The sequence below is a fragment of the Penicillium malachiteum genome, assembly GCF_028827825.1.
Source record: "Penicillium malachiteum strain IBT 17515 chromosome Unknown utg000005l:1.0-9002435.0:326005.0-9005861.0, whole genome shotgun sequence".
In the NCBI taxonomy this organism is placed as follows: Eukaryota; Fungi; Ascomycota; class Eurotiomycetes; order Eurotiales; family Aspergillaceae; genus Penicillium; species Penicillium malachiteum.
Window position 1 is genome coordinate 4,295,005 of NW_026643099.1, and position 17,947 is coordinate 4,312,951.

Here is a 17,947-nt window from a genome sequence, read left to right on the forward strand (position 1 = left end):
TATGGTCGGCTCCCGTCCACAACTTCCCATCTCTCATAGGAAAAAGAAGGCCTCGAAGTTCCTCCGCTAATCCTGATAGCACCTTAAAATCAGGTGTTAGCTCGCGCAATATGATGCGGAAGCCTTGGGTATGCATATCCTCTGTCTTACTCCTTGCTTTATCAACAGGTCTACCTTGACCCCACCTCTGCAATGCGCTTGTTGCTGGTAATTGTAGTTGACTTTCGCCCACTGGGACTGGTCTTTTACATATTGCAAGGAGAAGAAATGTAAAGAAGCCTTATTCTAGGTCGTGTCGATAAGTATGAGGGTTATTGGGTAGGTAAGCCTGCAGCACACCGATTGCCTGGAAGGGTGATGTGCCAACGCTTTCAAATTGTTTTGATGGGCTCGTCACTGGGGTTGCAAGATCCAGATCAATCAGGACGCCCTGCGGTTTTGGAGAGTTATCTTTCGTGATATGAGCTGGGATAATGATGTTCTCAGGAGATATGTCTCGATGCAAAATGCCTCCATCTTGGTACAATGAACGATGGCCTTTCAATGCATCTCGTAATGCATACAAGAGTCCTGTAATGGATTCAAACCGATGAAGCGACTTGCCGAGCAGTGCAACAACAACGCATTGTAGTATCTTTTCTCTGATCGTTGCATGTGGTGTATGGCTGGAATCAACTCCATCGTCTTTCGAGGACCCTGAAGTATAGTCGCATGCAGAACTAGGCCTGACTTTCCTTGCAGTCTTTTTCCGGCCGGAAAAGTTACGAGTGCTGCCAAGGGTCAATGCACGACGTCATTTACTTGTACTGCAGACAATCTGGTGTTCAATCAGTCGAATAACTCCCCAGATATGCATCTCCGTAACCAGCTCAAGCATCTCAGTCTCAGAACCTTCGTCGGGCTCACACCATTTGATCTTAACAACATAGCTCCAGGCATCGGAGGTCTTTAACCTAGTACGATAGCAAGTGAGCCCGTCACTGAGAATGGACTTGTTGACTCGTGCAAAAATCGGCGAATCATCAAGGTACAACCGGCAACCCTCGACTGAACCAGGAAATTCGCACTCAATATAAATGCCTCGGCAATCATATTTTATCCTATTATCCACACCAAGTGAGGGGTCATCCATGAGCATATAGCTGGAAATAATTTGAGTCGCAAGTTTGGGTGTCTCTTGGATGTCGAATGCTTTACTTCCATATATCCCTGCTCGGTCGAACACCCACATTTCCAAAATACCCCCAAAGAGATAAAAATCATGCAGGATAATACGGGCAGGTTGATGGGTAAAGATCTCGTTGGCGTGCGCGCACAGATTTCGAAAACCGAAGATGTAGGGATAATCGATCCCTATTTCACCGAGCGCAAGAACGCTCGAACGGCTACTAGTACCATTTGTGAGAATGAGGGACTGCCGAGGTTTTGTTTCAAGCCATATCCGCCGGGTGGCATTTCCTGCCGTCGACTGATAAGGTCGAGCCGCATTCTCCACATCCTTGATCCAGGTAGCAAAAGCGTCGTATGATTTGATTACCATTCTGTGTGATGTTGCGACTTCTTGGGCGATTGCGATCGCCGGGGCAGACCAAGGCTTGCCTTCGATAAAAAGTGCAGGTAGCCCTTCAATATCAGCGTAGACATCCCCGTCGAGGCCATCCAGAAATTCTTCAACCGTGCGCTGCATCATACTGGAGCCATTAAGCCCAGTCATCCCTTGAGGTCGGAATAGTGTAGTTGGTGATTCTAACGAAATTTTTGGATACAATCTGGCGGTATTCCTACCTAATGAATCAGTTAGGAAAGCGGTCGATGATTATTTGTCAGAAAGGATGGAGGATACCCAGGTGATGATGATGGAAAATGTGCTGTGCCTGTGTGTGGTGTGTGATATCTCTAGGAGTGAGGGAAGGTGATATCTAGGGAACGTGCGGATCAGTGGTCCCAAGTTCTAAAAATTATTACTACTATTACTATGATCAAGTTCAAGTTTGAAATAGAACCTTGGAAGGTTTGCCGACAGCTTTACATGCTCAGTCGTCGTAATATCATGATACTTCTATATTTGAGCGCTGGCTTTATATTTGAACTCCCCCTTCCTGTTTTGTAGTCGCGCTCAGCCACTTTCGAATTAATTATTTTTGTTTCCTCATGGCTGCTACATCCATGAATACTTCACATTCCATCATATTAGTCGCTGCTCCCTATCAAAATGTGGTGCATTCTGAAAACTTCAATTTTCATTTTTCTTCTGCTTAAATGTGAGCCATAAAAGATGCCTAGTATGAATCGTGTTTGAATAGGCTGCTAAGTATGTCCATAGTAAATGCCTAGGCTGTACATCTCCTCAATCTTACGAAATAATCTGTGTGCTAGTAGTGACTATCTCCATGTATCTTGCACTGTTTCAACAACTCCCGAGCACACGGACGACGGTACAGTATAACTGCGGTTAGGATCGCTTTCCCAAACGACTGTCCCGTCAGTCTCCACCTTGATAAATTTGTACTCGAAGCTCGTTCCCACAGGCAAAGTAACTTCCAAGTACCACTCCGGGTTGGAAGAGGTGTACTTTGCTGCCGAGAGTTCGGAGGCATCCGAGGTATCCCATGACCCGAACTCGGAGATGGAACCGCTAAGATATATCTCCTCACCATAGGTAGTTGTGACTATTTCTTCAAAGATAATCGAGACCTCTGTTGCAGTTGTGCACGTGGAAGTGCTTGTTTTAGTCGCAGTTGAGGTCGTACTTGTACTGGTACTTGTGGTAGTCGTGGTGGTTCCACCACAGAGATCACTGTTGTCAAATGAAGACGCTGGCAAAAACACCCTAGGGAGTCCGGATTCCATCGAAACGGCTATATCACCACTGGAGCTCACTGTCACCGATGTGCATGTGTAGGCCTCAATGAGCTCCGTTCCAGAATCATATCCACTGCCACTCAGAGTAAGAGTGTAGGTAGAGCCATCTGCACCCCGATTGCTCAGCACTGTGATAACTTGTAGATCTGATGTACCCTTTCGCATGGCAATAGTATTATCGTCAGTATAGAATGGATCGTTCGCGTATGTGATGTAGTCATCATCCAGCGAGATTGCCAGCTTGCGGATGGCATTGGTCGCGGTGATCCAAGTGTACAGCTCTGCAGTCGTTGAGTATCCGGACAACCAAGTGGCTTCACGGTCGTAGGGCACAGCACCACCACTGTAATGCTGCTCTTGTCCGGCATAAACAATCGGGATTCCATCAGAGAAGAACATGAATGAGATAACATTCTTCGCTTGAGAGTAGTCTGAGGTGTAGCTGAATGATTAAATTAGCATGCAGAATGGACCTTGTCAACAATGTATCTTACTAGGCAAAGCGAGGATTGTCGTGGTTCTCAATGAAGTTTCCCAGCAGTGTGGGATCAGAACAGTCACTCGCGACCGAGTTGATCATATCGTAGAGATCGCTGATGCTGCCGCTGCTGGATTCAAATGCGTACAAGAGTTGGTAGTATCTATTTCATCAATTCAATATAATTCAGTGAGTGAGGGCAGAGAGAAGCGATTTTCTCACATTGGGTAGTTGAGAATTCCATCCAAATACTCCTGGTATGGGCAGTCCAAGGCTGGGTCACCGTCATCAACCTCACCCACGCAGTAGACGCCAGCAGCAGTTTGGTAAGCAGGGAAGAATGAAGGCTGAACCTCAAGGACGCTATCAATGCGCAGTCCGTCGACTGAGTAATTAGCCACCAGGTCGGCAACCCAAGCGTACCAGATATCCTGAACTGCTGTTTCCGTCGTATTCAGATCTGGCAAAGAAACAATTGTATCTCCCTCCCAACAGTCTTGAACCATCTCAATGTCAGTATAATCAGTAATGAGACAGTATGAGTGGAAGTAGGAGGATGAGTCAAAGGGATCAAAGACACTATAGTCTACATCATCCCCATTTCCAGCGTATCCCTACTGCGGATTTAGTTTTTCTTCAGACTGACGTGAATTTGAAGCACTCACCATATGATTAGGGACAACATCCAGCATTAAATACATACCCCGTGCATGAAGCGCATCTGAGAGGGCAACAAGGTCATTGGAAGCGCCGAAATTAGAATTGACATTGTATCTATCAAGTCAGCGGGATTCAACAACAGGGCTGAAGTCTTACATTTTTTGTTGCCAGTATCCATGGTAGGCTTCTCCATCGCTAGTATCCTGGGAGAGTTGTTCGGTGATAGGTGAGATCCAGATGGCCGTGAAGCCCATTCCTTGGATGTAATCAAGCTTGATGCTTGTGTTAGTACGGTGGAGGTGGTATTGTCTTTTTTTCATATTTGAGACTCACATGATTAATGACACCTTGCCAGCTGCCTCCGCAATAAATCTAAGAAGGCCATAGTAAGATTCCGCAACTTCAAGGCGATAGATTAATTGATGGGTATTATTTGCCTGATCTCCAGTGTCACACGTTGCAGTAGTGGAGTTGTCAGTCCGACCGAAGCGATCTGTCAGAAGAAAGTAGATCGACTGTGTGCGCCATTCTGCAGCAGAAAGAGCAGTTATCCCTGCCACAAAGAATAAAGTCGTTAGAATCACTTTCAAAATCATAATGACGAGATTGAAGATCACGGATTGTGGAGTTTTCAGCCTAATGAATACTTTAGTCCCATTTATATTCAACTATTCAAACTGTTCACGGAAAAAAGAAAACCTTGGAACGTTTGCCTTGGCATTGCGAATTCAAAATCTTGAAAAATCACATAGAAACATTTGCACATGTCAACTGCCGTTTCTGCAGTCCCAAACCATTCCGTCATAGGCCAATCTATTGCGCCCTGCTTAAAGGTTAACCCCTGGCGGGGATATACCGGAGAAGCTTATCCCACACAACATTCCGGAACCCACTTCGCTTAAGATCATATCAAACCTTGTTCAGCTCGCCGACTACATGAAAGACTTCACCTGTATGGCTACTTGTCCGATAAAGGGCCGTTCGTGCATGATCGTTTCATCAGCTCCGTTGTCCAGCCGAGGGGTAACCCCTCAAATCTCTTCAGGGGAACAAGTGACCTGCATTTTGCACGGGAACTCCCACCGGCTACGGAATTACCGGAGTACAAGCTCTAGTGGCTGTCAGGGGCGTTCTAAGCAAGGAAGATGATTGGAGATCATGGACCGACAAGCAAGGAATCGTGCGCGGTCTTCCTGCGGGGCTTCATGCGGGGCTTCTATATCCCGTGAGCTGCACTAGGTGCGGGATTGGAGGGGGTTTTCATTCAAGCGGCGGTTGCAGTATAAAATGCTGCTTCATTTGCTCTTTACTGAACAGACATAGTCAAGCAACAATCTGTCGAAATGGCACTCACATTTGCTCTGTTCTCTTCTCTGCTCGTGACGGCATCTGCCCTCATTGCCCCTCGTGCCACCACCAGCTTGGATGCCTGGCTGGCCTCGGAGACAGCTGTTGCACTCCAAGGAATTCAGTATAATATCGGGAGTTCCGGTGCCTATGCTGAAAGCGCAAGTAGCGGAATTGTCATCGCCAGCCCCAGTACTGATGATCCGGACTGTAAGTATTGAAATCGCTCAATCACTTCAGGATACTCTGACACGGCTTCACAGATTACTATACTTGGACGCGTGACTCGGCTCTTACGATGAAGGTGGTAATTGATCTCTTTCGTAATGGTGACTCAAGCCTGCAGGGCATTATCGAGGATTACATCGACGCGCAGGCCTATATTCAGACCGTATCCAACCCATCTGGTGACTTGAGCACTGGAGGACTGGGTGAGCCCAAATTTAACGTTGACATGACGGCCTTCACTGGCTCCTGGGGTCGGCCACAGCGTGATGGACCCGCCCTCAGAGCAATCGCGCTTATCAACTTTGGAGAGTGGTTAAATGTATGTTATCCTTCTTCTCCATATTCGGTGGTGCAAATAGCTAACTCAAATAGGATAACGGTTATGAAACGTATGCTGCTGAGATTATTTGGCCCATCGTGCGCAACGATCTCTCATATGTCACGCAATACTGGAACGAAACAGGTTACGGTGAGTACTCCAAATAAAATTGTGCATATATCAGGATGCTGACAAAAAAGACCTTTGGGAGGAGGTTGATGGGTCATCCTTTTTCACTATCATCAATCAATACCGCGCGTTGATACAGGGAAGTACATTTGCGAGCGCCGTCGGATCTTCATGTCCTTTTTGCGCGTCGCAAGCTCCTGAAATCCTTTGTTACTTGCAGTCCTTTTGGTTAGGCGATTATATTCTCGCCAATTTCGATGAGAGTAGCCGTACTGGAAAAGACTCCAACACTCTTCTGGGTAGTATCTCCACTTTTGATCCTGATGCTGGCTGCGATGACTCAACATTCCAGCCATGTTCATCTCGCGCCCTTGCCAACCACAAAGTGGTGGTTGACTCTTTCCGCGACATATACACCATCAATGATGATGCTGCCGAGGGTACTGCCTGTGCAGTTGGACGCTATCCTGAGGACACATACTATAACGGCAACCCGTGGTTCCTTTGCACATTGGCAGCCGCAGAGTTACTATATGATGCAGTCTATCAGTGGGACAACAATGGAGAGATCGTGATCGATTCAACCTCGCTAGATTTCTTCACCGACTTATACAGCAGCGCTGCCACAGGAACTTACTCGTCCTCAAGCTCCGAGTACACATCTATTGTAGATGCTGTCAAGACGTACGCGGACGGATTTGTTAGCATTGTGGTATGTTCGAACGTGCCAAGCGAAACCTTGCCATGTGCTAATATCATCTAGCAAGAACACGGGTTAACAAATGGTTCTCTGTCCGAGCAATTTGATAAAGCTGATGGTGACGAGCTGTCTGCTCGCGATCTGACCTGGTCATACGCCGCGTTGTTGACCGCTAACATGCGCCGGAACTCCGTGGTTCCCGCCCTTGGGGTGAAACCACAGCCAGCAGTGTGCCAGCAACCTGTGTTTCTAGCTCTGCAACGGGCATCTATAGCACTGCCACTGATACAGCGTGGCCGACTACATTCACTGGTGGCAGCAGCGAAACTACTACTGCTTCTTCGTCCGGCACTACCGCCACCGGAAGTTCCACCACCGCCACTACCACCAAGACAACGAGTACCAGCACCACCACAACGTCTTGCACAACCCCTACAACTGTCGCAGTTACATTCGACCTAATTGCTACGACGGAGTATGGTCAGAACATGTACATCTCCGGCTCCATCAGCTCCCTCGGTGACTGGGATACAAGTGACGCGATAGCATTGAGTGCAGCTGACTACACTTCTTCAGATAATCTCTGGTTTGTCACTATTGATCTGACCGCTGGCGAGTCTTTTGAATATAAGTATATCCTCGTCGAGAGTGATGGTACTGTGGTCTGGGCGGATGGTGATAACGAATCATACACCGTTCCTGCGGTTTGTGGAGAGACAACTGTCACTGTTGATGATACTTGGGTTAGCTGAGCCATCTTATACCGATTTTCATCTTGGTCAGAAGAGCAGGGCTGCTGTGAATGTTACAAGAGTGTACGTGAGACAAATACATGCATCCGAATTCATAATCTCGAAATGAAGGTCATATCGACATTCTGTGTTGGTAGGTTTAGATCGCATCTAAGAGCCACTGAGCCAGAACTCTCAGAAATCACCCCAAAAATGGCTAAATGGTGACATGAAACGCATGATAATCCAGGCAAGCTACCCCCTTGAGGGCTCAGTATCGTGCATCGTGTTGCGACGTGACTATTGTCTCCTTCCTAATTGATGTTAGTGCTGTTGCGCTCGCGAAGATACCCTAGGTTTATCTTGTATTTCACTCCATGGATTACGTACCTATGGTTGATCAAATCGAAGACTGGGCTTGTTGTAAATCCCAAGCCTTCTGTGGCTCTTATGTAGCTAGATGTATCGGACTTATTTACATTCCAAAAAGGACCTAGGGCCCATCACTATCCGCGGGTCTCTCCCTCTCCATGTTAAAGACATCAGGGTTGCCAGTGCATCAATCCGAACATTAATGAAATTGTGACTTATCCAATTGCGCAATCCCCTGGCCAGCATAATGTGCCCAATCAAGCCATTAAGTCTTGACGTCTGGTCCTGCCTCCAATATGCCAGTAGAACGGAAAATTGACAATATCTCGTCTGGGTATTCACCTTCCAGGAAGGAAGGATGAAAGGGTTCCTTGCTTATTGCATGCAGGTCTGTATTGTTGTCTTGTTTGACCGTCCAGACAGAAGCCAAATTCCAGAAAAGAGAGTTTCTGATTAACTTCATCACCTCATAGGAGAAGCATTAGAATACTTGGCCCATTCACCGTACAGAGGGATCATGACAAGCTGGACAAGATTTTCTTCAGATGTGCGTATTTGTGTGAAGAACTCCTTTACAAAGCTCTCGCCCATAGTTAGCACAGTTGATCATGTAATCCCGAATGAACCATCTGGAGCAGGCATCACCAGCACATTTGAAATCCGATACCAGAGCCTTTTCAAAGTCAGTCAACTCTCGCAACGGAACTGGCATCATGTTGGCATCCATTTCCGGTAGGTAATTAAACACAAGGTCGAGTTTCTTAAGGCAGGGAAAACGGCCGAGAGCACTCGACATATCCGTTTGGGCACCTGTATATCCCTGTATACAGATTTGCAGTCTTTGGAGAGTGGGCGATGCTCTGCCAGATTTCGAACATGTTCTGTGGAAAATACAGGCCCAGCTTGCCCTTTTTCGCACAGTTTATATGTTAATAGAGAAACGCCATCGGAATCTGATTGAGCTCTTGTTTCCCCATGCAATCCAGTTCCAGAAGAGTCTGTCCATGCTTATAGCCAAGCACTTTGTTGGCAAACTCGGGAGTATACATTCTCAGTAGACAAAGACGCGTTAAGGGGGGGGGGGTAGTAAACTAAACATCGACTCCGCAGCTTGCCAAAATCTTGATCCATCATCTTCCCGTGGAAATAAGGTAAGGCTGAGACGCTTTAGTTGTTGAAATGGGTGATCATCCACGATGGACTGGAGTAGTGTCGAATCTTGAATACAGCCAACAGTCAACGATCTCAGAGCAGTAAAGTCGGTAATTGTTTGCCAATTCTGGAACTGCTTAGCCGTCATTTTGGTGCGCATAGGCCATGACATGATTTCAATTCTAGCAGGTCCAGGTGGTTCATCACCTTTGGCTTCCTCATCTACTTTGACTCGGAGACGCTCTCTTCGGGTGTGACTACAAGTTTGACCGCTAATCCGTAATGCGATCTTTTTGAGATTAGGCGCATGTAATACAATATTCTGTAGGACCGTATCCGGATGCAAAATAAGCGGGCTCCTATCACTATCCTCCAAATCAGTCAAATGGACAGCATATAGCATTGGTGAAGAAAGCCACACCGGGTTAATAATAGGAAACATGCCAACCTCCCGAAGTGGATGCTGACGCATCAAAGTGCTGAAGAAGGACACTCGACAAGTAGGGTGATATTGCGAAAGAGCCTCAAAGAGCTCGACTGGGCCACCGTAGAAAACGAATATATTCACATCATGCAAATAAGGTATTCGTCGAATCATATCAATAACAGGACTCCAATCCCATCCAACGTAGAAACCAGCTTTAGGAACGTTTAGATCCTCCGAAAAGGCTCTTTCCAGAAGACGAGGAATGTCAGAGTACTGCTGGTCAAGCGCCTCACTGGTCTTAGGGCTTATGTCATTGGGAAGAAATGCCTTATGGCGGAACCCCGTATCCATTCTGCCACAACACTCAGTTGTCTCGCTTGGGTGAGGATATGTCGGTCATCCGGTATGATGGAGATTCTTCCTTCCCTCAAGCGGATGATGACATGCCGGTTCAAGAATTTTTTCGCAATTTCATTCCATTCACGATTGACTAGGGACAGCGTCTGGAGGCTCTCCTTAGACCTGTGTCCTGTCTGTCACTTAAATTAGAGCTGCAAGTTATTGCTTCAAAAGAGATGCTCACCCAATCGGCAATGATATGCCTTATCTCTAGTGGTAACTGATTCATCCTTCTTAATTCCAATTTTTGGTACTATTGGCCCCATGTGATGAAAGGTAAAAAAGGATTCATGTCTAATTACTAGAGAACAGGAAACAGAGAGCGCTAGAAGTCCAGGTTGGTAGCCCTGGAGGTAACCTGGAACCTTGGAAACTCGTCCCTGTTGACTAATGTATTTTTTCGCAGGTAATTCACCGGAAGAGTCCACGGGTAACTTTACGGTATCTTATTTCACCACTTTACACCTGGGAACACTCCCAAGGTTCCAACCTTCAACCTTGGAACCTTGGAAGGTTGGAAAGTTGATGACCTGCTGAGGTGGGCACTATCTACCCGTAGACGAAGTATTTTATCATGTATCTAAGAATATGTACATGCAATGGTAGCTATGGCCACAGCCAATATCTATACGAGTCCTCCCAAGGTTGTCATATTTCCTTCTTCTCACCTTCCATCCAGCACCAGAGAGAAATTAAGAAAAGTCCATAGCGTCCTCGTCGCTAGATGACACATCATCAAAAGTGAAAAGCATATGCTGACACAGCCCGTAGTAGCCCTCTTCCTCAACCCAGCACATACTTCTCTCCTTCGCTTTATCATCATCATCAATCGTGTTTGACTCGCCTGCGACGATAGTGCTACTTGTCCATAACATAATACTGGGGACTGTCTTTATACCCAAATCCGCCTTGTGATTGATGAGGAGCCACGCTTGGGGATTGCCATTTGGAGATCCAAGCAATGCGTTGAACTCTGTGGATCCCTGTTTAAAGACCTCGGGCTGCGACCAGTCACTATTCCGATTCTGTATGGCCGTGTTCATCACAATTCTCGAATTGGCATTCACAACATTCAACTGAATGACGTATTGCAAAGTATCAACACTCGAACCCGCTTGGCTCGCCCATTCATTGTATATCACATCGGACAGCTTGCTAACAGTGAGCGCATTGATAGTGCTTGTTGTGATGGATGTAGGCCACCATTCGTAATCATTGTTTTCATTGTAAATATACGACGGGGCCCATGCATAGTCCACAATGATAAGGCCACCTGCGACGTTGTACCAACATTTATACTGAGCTTCGGCCATGTCATCGAGGTTGTCAACCGCTTCGTCATATTCCTGAATCCAAAGAAGTTACTGATTAGCCTGCAAGATTCTTCTCGGTCTTTTCATCGTATCAAAATATGGATCGAATAGTGATAAGGGACGGGATCTAAAGACAGCGCGCGGTGCCGTATACATACAGCCTTTGTGAGCACCACACTTTCACGAACCACCCATTTCCAATCTGCAGGAACATTACTGGCCAAATCCACGCTCAACCCATCCAGTAAAGTTCCGTCCAAGTAGCCGCTAATCCTCGTCCGATCATTTGCGATTTCCGAGTCGGAGTCCGTAATGAGTATCCAACCAGCGTTCTCCATATCGGTCGTTGTCGTATCTTGTGCTGCTACATCTTGACCAAGCCTGGCCGATGCAGTAGTACTATCCATTTGGGTCGCGCACTCAAGGTTGCTCCCCCTCTGCGCACGCGCAGCATAATATGAACCATCGGTACGGGAGGCAAGGTCAATGGCGCGGCAGGCTAGGTCATGATCTTCCTTCGGAACACTCCAGCTCAGATCAAATCGGAAATTATCTGCATTGAGAGTCGACTCTGTATTCAATAGAGCAGCCCGGGCCCATGAATTATTCACAAAGAGCCCAAGGAGGAAGAAAAAAAGACTGACAAACGTGAAATCACGATTGGGGTAAATCATGGTTCAGATGGTCAAGCTCAATAAAGAGCGACAAAAAAAAGAAAATAAGGAGTGTGATTGGAATATGAAAATGAAGAATAAAAATCAAAATGAATGGGGTGCCATGAACTTGAACGATAGTGCGCAGGGCAGATGTAGTAAATTTGGAATATGGACTTGACTCCCCGAGGCAGATATTTGTATAGCTTGGTATTACTTTGAACTTCGGAGTACTGCCTTGAATTCATTCAGAGTGGGCTTAAATGCAGTTTTTTATCCCAGCATTACTCCTTCATCCATCTTCAGGCATTCGTATTTGCATTACTATTTTTTACAAGCAACTAAGCTCCTTCATCTTTGGGATTCCATACACTAGGCCATACACTAGCTGGTATTTTTCTATGGAGAAATATCCTCAAGTACCAAGTCCAAGAAAATTAGCATGGCCCTAAGAGTGGTAACCAAACTAGGTATATGGAGACTACGAAGTATGGGATGATACTTCGAAGGCTCAGTGAATCCATCGATGACCAGGTGTGGAGAAATGGATCTCGGATAAAACAATCGTCCCTGCAGTAAACTAGTACGACTTCGGGATCCGACCGACGGTCAAAACAATATTGAAAACTTGAACGCACTTGTGAAATTTGAATAAACTGCACTAAGTAAGCTAGTAGTTACTTTAACACTAAGAGGGGTACTCATTTCCACGAAAAGTTCCAAGAAACTTGGTATGAAATTCAAATGCGAATGAAAAAAACAACCCACTGTCTCCACATAGCATGCACTGATGCTTAGCGACGATACTCTGCGGAACAATCAAGGGTATCTAACAAGGGTCACAAGGGTCAGTTTGGCCCAGCCTTCGGCTAGAAAATGATCCTTCGCTGTACTAGCTCCTAGTTTTTCAAGAAAGCTAAGCTACTGAAGTTACTCCTTCAAAATAAACTAGAAATTCATAATGAAAAGTAAGTAGAATATTTTCCTTTCTCGAAAATCGCCGAACCCCACCCTGTAGTTACCGGACGTTCGGCATTAGTAAATGCCGAACATTGAACAATCAACATTTGAACGTTGAACTACTCCGTACTCTGCGGTGACGGCGAATTACCTGTTCCGGTTTAGCGTTTCCCTTTAGGTCTAGCGTGCCGCCGCGTCGTGGCATCGCCGTGCGTGCGTCTATAAAGTCGTCGCCATCACCCCGACTGTTGCTCGTCGACGTTTCGCCCGTTACGACTCCTCTCTGACCATCGGCTGCCTATACAAGTCCTGCTAGTGAGGCATTTTTGCTATTGCTCTAGGTCGCCGGGCCCCGCCGCCCCTTGGCCGCCGGCGCGAACTGACCAGTCCTTTGCCCTTGTTCGATCTCTCGAGCGCAGTATACACAGCTTTGCCTCATCTAGCCTCCTTTCTACACAGAATCGCCAAATATGCTCGACGTGAGGCATTTTTGCCTTTAGTCCACCATACCAACCCATAACTCTACCTCACGGACAAGTTAGCCAGTCTATCATCAATCTATTACACCCTTTAGTTTCAGTCACCCTAGACCCTCTATAGATAATCATCCATATACAGTAGATCCATAAATCTACCCTAGGGCCCTATATAAAAGTAAGAGCCTTATAACTAGTACTATCCTATCATTTTCATCCTAAGAAGAATATTAGTTAAAATATATTAATTATTGTCAGCAATTCAGGCTGATTCTCTGCCTGAATTCCTGGGACCAAAAGTGGCTCTTTTGGTCTTGACAGAACACGGGTGCAGAACTAGCCCAATTGGGTTAGTTCAAACCACTATTGAATGGAGAGCTCTGATTGGTCGAACCAGAATGGATCACATGACCGATCAGGTGATCTCCAGGCAGAATTTATGTGCGTAATTATCAGAATGAGAAAACCAGACCTGTTGATACATCCCATTGGCGACCGCCTACTGCATTAGACATTGTAGTCTGTCAGGTCTAAAGATTGTGCTGACTAATTCATCCCGCGATCAACCATTTTGTTGCGGAATGAATGGCTATTGTTTTGATCTGATCCATCAGATCAAAGATCATCTTCTCTCGTCCGAGAAGATTCGCAACCCGAACCCCGTTGTTGAGATCAATGGTTACAAGATGAGATGAAAGACTTGATCATTTCGGATTCCGTGGATCTTTCATCCCATGTTCTGAGACCTTTGGTCTTATGTTTATCTGTTTAGTCTAATGTTCTATAAAACCTGATCTTACCCCTTAGTTAGTTGAGCATCGAATTCAATCTTTTTGGGATCAGTAGTATCTTTGTTTGATTCTTTCCTTCCATTCCATCCTAAGTTTGGATCCAGCTTGGTCGTATGTCATTCCATCTGATCCGTGTTGTCTGATCTTTTGGTCTTATCTTTACCCTTTCCTCCCAAGTCCCCTGTAACTTGGTATCCCCTGTTCAGCTGACATCCTCTGCGTGACGTCATCACCTTTGGTCTGTCCCCGACACGCTGAAAGGATACCCCGTAGTTCGTTGCCTAAGGTGCTCCTGTGATTACAGGATCAACCTGACAAGTACCGTGACACTGTCAAGCAACGTGAGTATACACAAGCGTAGTGTCAATACTTACCGCAAGCCGTTATCCTGCAACTGTACCGTCGCCGTTGGGGCCTTACATGGGCTAGAGTCTTTAGGGATCCTTGCACGGTAATTCTTGATCAGGGGTTCGCCAGTAAGTCAGTCACAGAGTGAGCTCCCCTACTGGTTGGTGGTTGTCTTCTAAAAGGTGATTGTGATAAACAGACTCCAGAGTATCAGTCTGATTCGTACTGTAGAGTCCAATAACAATGAGAGAATAATCGCGAAGAACTAAATAAAGGATGCGGTAAACAGAGTCCTTATATATCCAGTCCTTCCTATCCGTCGATGGGATCGGGTCCCAGCCCATCGTGGGATGGGATCTCGTCCTATCCATGCATGGGATCTATTGTTGGAATAGTCCCTTTGGTCACGTGACTCCCACGTATACCCTTGTATCGCCGTATCCGCTTATTGTGACCAGGTACAATTGTGGTTTGTGCCGAGGAGGCCAGAAGTGGCTTCTCGCGCACCGTCTTTCCCATAAGTGCGGTATACCAAACGGCAAGTAGCAGGCCGTATCTGGCTCCTGTTGGTTGCCTGAGGCTCCAACTGGCCCTGCGCCCATTCAGGCTGTGTCCATTTTGGCCGGTCGTCAACTTTGGGTCCGACCGCCAACTGATTGGTTCGTAACTGCTCCTGGGAGATCCCTCCGTAGTGGGTCCGTAACACAAGCTATCTTCTATAATAATAAATCTTTCCTTATAGCAATAAAATATTCTATAAAGGACTTAAGAAGTTATAAAGTAGGATCAAACTTCTCTTTTGTAAAGTTAGTATTAGCTACTTTATTATAAAACAGCCTTTACCTATAATATATTAAAACCAATAATAAAAACATAAATTTTGATAGGCCTACTTACAATACCTAGTTCAAGGTAATATTTTCGTAATTTTGGAGCGTAGCCAATGCTAGCTCCTTATGGCAAATAGTATCTTCTTCCTGTTCCCGTTTGTTCTAATAATCAAGGGTGAATCCACGTGATGCGAATGAGCGTTCCCCTCAGCGAGCTATTTTTATATATTTTCTAGGAGTATTGTCTTTAAGCTAAGGAAAAAAAGATGAATAAAAAGTGGCAGGCCTTAATAAGCACCCCTAGGCCGTTATTGACAGACTACAATGTCTAATGCAGTAGGCGGTCGCCAAATGGAATGTCTCAACAGGTCTGGTTTTCTCATTCTGATAATTACGCACATAAATTCTGCCTGGAGATCACCTGATCGGTCATGTGATCCATTCTGGTTCGACCAATCAGAGCTCTCCATTTAATACTGGTTTGAACTAACCCAATTGGGCTAGTTCTGCACCCGTGTTCTGTCAGTTATTTATCTAAAATGCGAGTACTGCGGTGGGTCCTCTCACCCTGTTCTCATCCCGTTCTCACCTCTCTCACCCCCAGTCTCCAGAATTCTCACCCATATCACCCTCACTCACCCTAACACAGGACACGGTGCTTTTTAAAGCCAAGGGCTTTTTGAGAATTGACCGCGTTTAGTATGTGGCTTAAGTACGGCTGAGCGGATGGGAAGCCCTGTTCTCCACACCCTGTGGTCGTATGTGCTCTACGATCAATGAGGAAGCAATATATCCATTAATTTAAACTAACTCTTGGTAAGCCCAGGTGATTTACGGCATATTGAATTTGTATGTTTCACCGCTAACACATCCATGGATGGCATAGGCCTAAAGCCTCATACCTATACATGCAGACAAGAAGACAAGCTTTATACCCTTATTTTTGCACATTCTTGAACCGAGTTACCAATAGTTTTTTTGGCTTCAAAATAAACTTTCATAGGTTAACGGAAAAACTCCGCGTTTAATAAAATCCTCCAATCGGCGGATAGCATTGGCGTTTGTATATCCTCAAACTCCACACCAAAATGCGGGGATCAAATGTGACTACGTAGTACAATAGAAAGATTGTCATTAAAATAGGCCCACTCTGGGTATATATCTTTCATGATTGACGGGAAATTAAATTTTCTGCAGCATATAGAATCTGGGTTAGGTTCAATTTTTAGCGAGAGCTTAGTCCCGTATCCAGATGTAGAGCTGAAATAAAGGTGAATAATTTGCTTAAATAGGCGCATCGCCTGCTATCTTTCCAGGGTATTTATTACTAGAAAAAGAGTTTGCACAGCACTCAAGTGCTAGAAATCATTATTCGCCATGAAGATCTGCTTCACTTCTTTTATACTGTCTAGCTGTATCACTGGAGCTCTTGCCTCTCACCCTAGCTCTGGCTCGGAGGGGAAATCGAATGGCAAGCCGGATAGCAAAACCTCACCAGCCTCTACTATCGAGCCATGTATCTGCAAAGAATATAGCCAGATTGCTGCTGCTGTTGCAAACTGCACCGATATTGTTTTGTCCAATATCGCCGCCCCTAATGGGTCTTCCATCGATTTGTCTAGCCTCAAGGCGGGAACGACTGTGACATTTGAGGGTCTCACTACATTCGGATGGGTCAATTCGTCGAGCTTTAACCCTATCACGATCGGCGGAGAAGGAATCACCATTACTGCGAAGGAAGGAGCTGTAATCGATGGTAACGGCCAGGCCTACTGGGATGGCCTGGGCTCTAATGGAGGATTACCCAAGCCAGATCATTTCATTGTCGTGGACAACGTCACTGGCAACTCGGTAATTGAGAAGTTGTATATCCAGAACTGGCCTGTTCACCTGTTCAATATCATAGAGTCTGAGAATGTGATATTCCAGGATATGACTCTGAATAATGCGGCTGGTGATGCACCCAATTCGCGTAGCGATGGCCTCGCAGCAGCACATAATAGTGATGGTTTTGATGTCAGCTCGTCTTACAACATAACCATTCGTCGCAACTTCATTCACAATCAGGATGATTGTGTCGCGATCACCAGTGGAAATAACATGACAGTGTCGGAAATGACTTGCCAAGGATCCCATGGCATCAGTATTGGATCCATCGGAGGAAAGTCTAACAACAATGTGACTAACATCCATGTAAGTTCAAATTTTGACATGGAAACTACCCACCTCTACCAAAATCAAATTCGGAAATTTTGTTAACATATGAAACCTCCAGTTCTCCGATTCTATCCTCATCAATACCCAAGCTGGCCCTCGTATCAAGACCAACTACAACTACACCGGTTTTGTCTCCAACATCACTTATGAAAACATTGTCCTCCAGAATATCACCCAGTACGGCATCGACATTCAGCAGGACTACCTCAATGGAGGGCCGACAGGGGTTCCCAGTAATGGTGTCATAATTGAGAATGTCCTCATGAAGAACATTAAGGGATATGTTGCTTCGGACGCCCAACCATACTACATTCTGTGTGGTGATGGTTCATGCACGAACATCGTGTTTGAGGATGTCAAGGTTACGGGTGGTGAGGCTAGCAGTTGCAATCACAAAGTATCCGGATGCTCCACCTCATCATAGACATCTGGATAAGGGTCATATCGTGTCTCTGTGTATCGTACAGAATTTTCTTTTTTCTAACACAATATCACACACATACGCATCTATATAATGCGGCATGTCTCTGGTCAAGCTTACAACTTGAATATCAA

The 17,947-nt window shown here is 45.7% G+C and overlaps 6 protein-coding genes across 6 annotated transcripts; 2 read left to right on the forward strand and 4 right to left on the reverse strand.

The window, feature by feature from the left end:
- Positions 1 to 793: 793 nt before the first annotated feature.
- On the reverse strand, positions 794 to 1,690 carry N7483_011600 (uncharacterized protein; the record flags this gene model as incomplete). Its single annotated transcript, XM_057095027.1, has 1 exon — positions 794 to 1,690. One exon carries the CDS (start codon positions 1,688 to 1,690, stop codon positions 794 to 796), a length of 897 nt encoding a protein of 298 aa, XP_056940998.1.
- A 692-nt stretch (positions 1,691 to 2,382) lies between these two features.
- Positions 2,383 to 4,596, reverse strand: N7483_011601 (putative alpha-amylase; the record flags this gene model as incomplete). Its single annotated transcript, XM_057095028.1, has 6 exons — positions 2,383 to 3,304; positions 3,357 to 3,503; positions 3,563 to 3,954; positions 4,006 to 4,114; positions 4,157 to 4,279; positions 4,334 to 4,596. 6 exons carry the CDS (start codon positions 4,594 to 4,596, stop codon positions 2,383 to 2,385), a joined length of 1,956 nt encoding a protein of 651 aa, XP_056940999.1.
- Positions 4,597 to 5,343: 747 nt separating this feature from the next.
- Positions 5,344 to 7,475, forward strand: N7483_011602 (uncharacterized protein; the record flags this gene model as incomplete). Its single annotated transcript, XM_057095029.1, has 6 exons — positions 5,344 to 5,557; positions 5,611 to 5,894; positions 5,948 to 6,044; positions 6,095 to 6,735; positions 6,787 to 6,953; positions 6,998 to 7,475. 6 exons carry the CDS (start codon positions 5,344 to 5,346, stop codon positions 7,473 to 7,475), a joined length of 1,881 nt encoding a protein of 626 aa, XP_056941000.1.
- Positions 7,476 to 8,895: 1,420 nt separating this feature from the next.
- Positions 8,896 to 9,756, reverse strand: N7483_011603 (uncharacterized protein; the record flags this gene model as incomplete). Its single annotated transcript, XM_057095030.1, has 1 exon — positions 8,896 to 9,756. One exon carries the CDS (start codon positions 9,754 to 9,756, stop codon positions 8,896 to 8,898), a length of 861 nt encoding a protein of 286 aa, XP_056941001.1.
- A 740-nt stretch (positions 9,757 to 10,496) lies between these two features.
- On the reverse strand, positions 10,497 to 11,791 carry N7483_011604 (uncharacterized protein; the record flags this gene model as incomplete). The annotated part of the gene is made up of 2 exons (XM_057095031.1): positions 10,497 to 11,150; positions 11,276 to 11,791. 2 exons carry the CDS (start codon positions 11,789 to 11,791, stop codon positions 10,497 to 10,499), a joined length of 1,170 nt encoding a protein of 389 aa, XP_056941002.1.
- Positions 11,792 to 16,588: 4,797 nt separating this feature from the next.
- On the forward strand, positions 16,589 to 17,816 carry N7483_011605 (glycoside hydrolase family 28 protein; the record flags this gene model as incomplete). Its single annotated transcript, XM_057095032.1, has 2 exons — positions 16,589 to 17,368; positions 17,451 to 17,816. Coding segments are annotated over 2 exons (1,146 nt in total), but the record flags the coding sequence as incomplete, so codon positions are not given.
- Between the last annotated feature and the right edge of the window lie 131 nt (positions 17,817 to 17,947).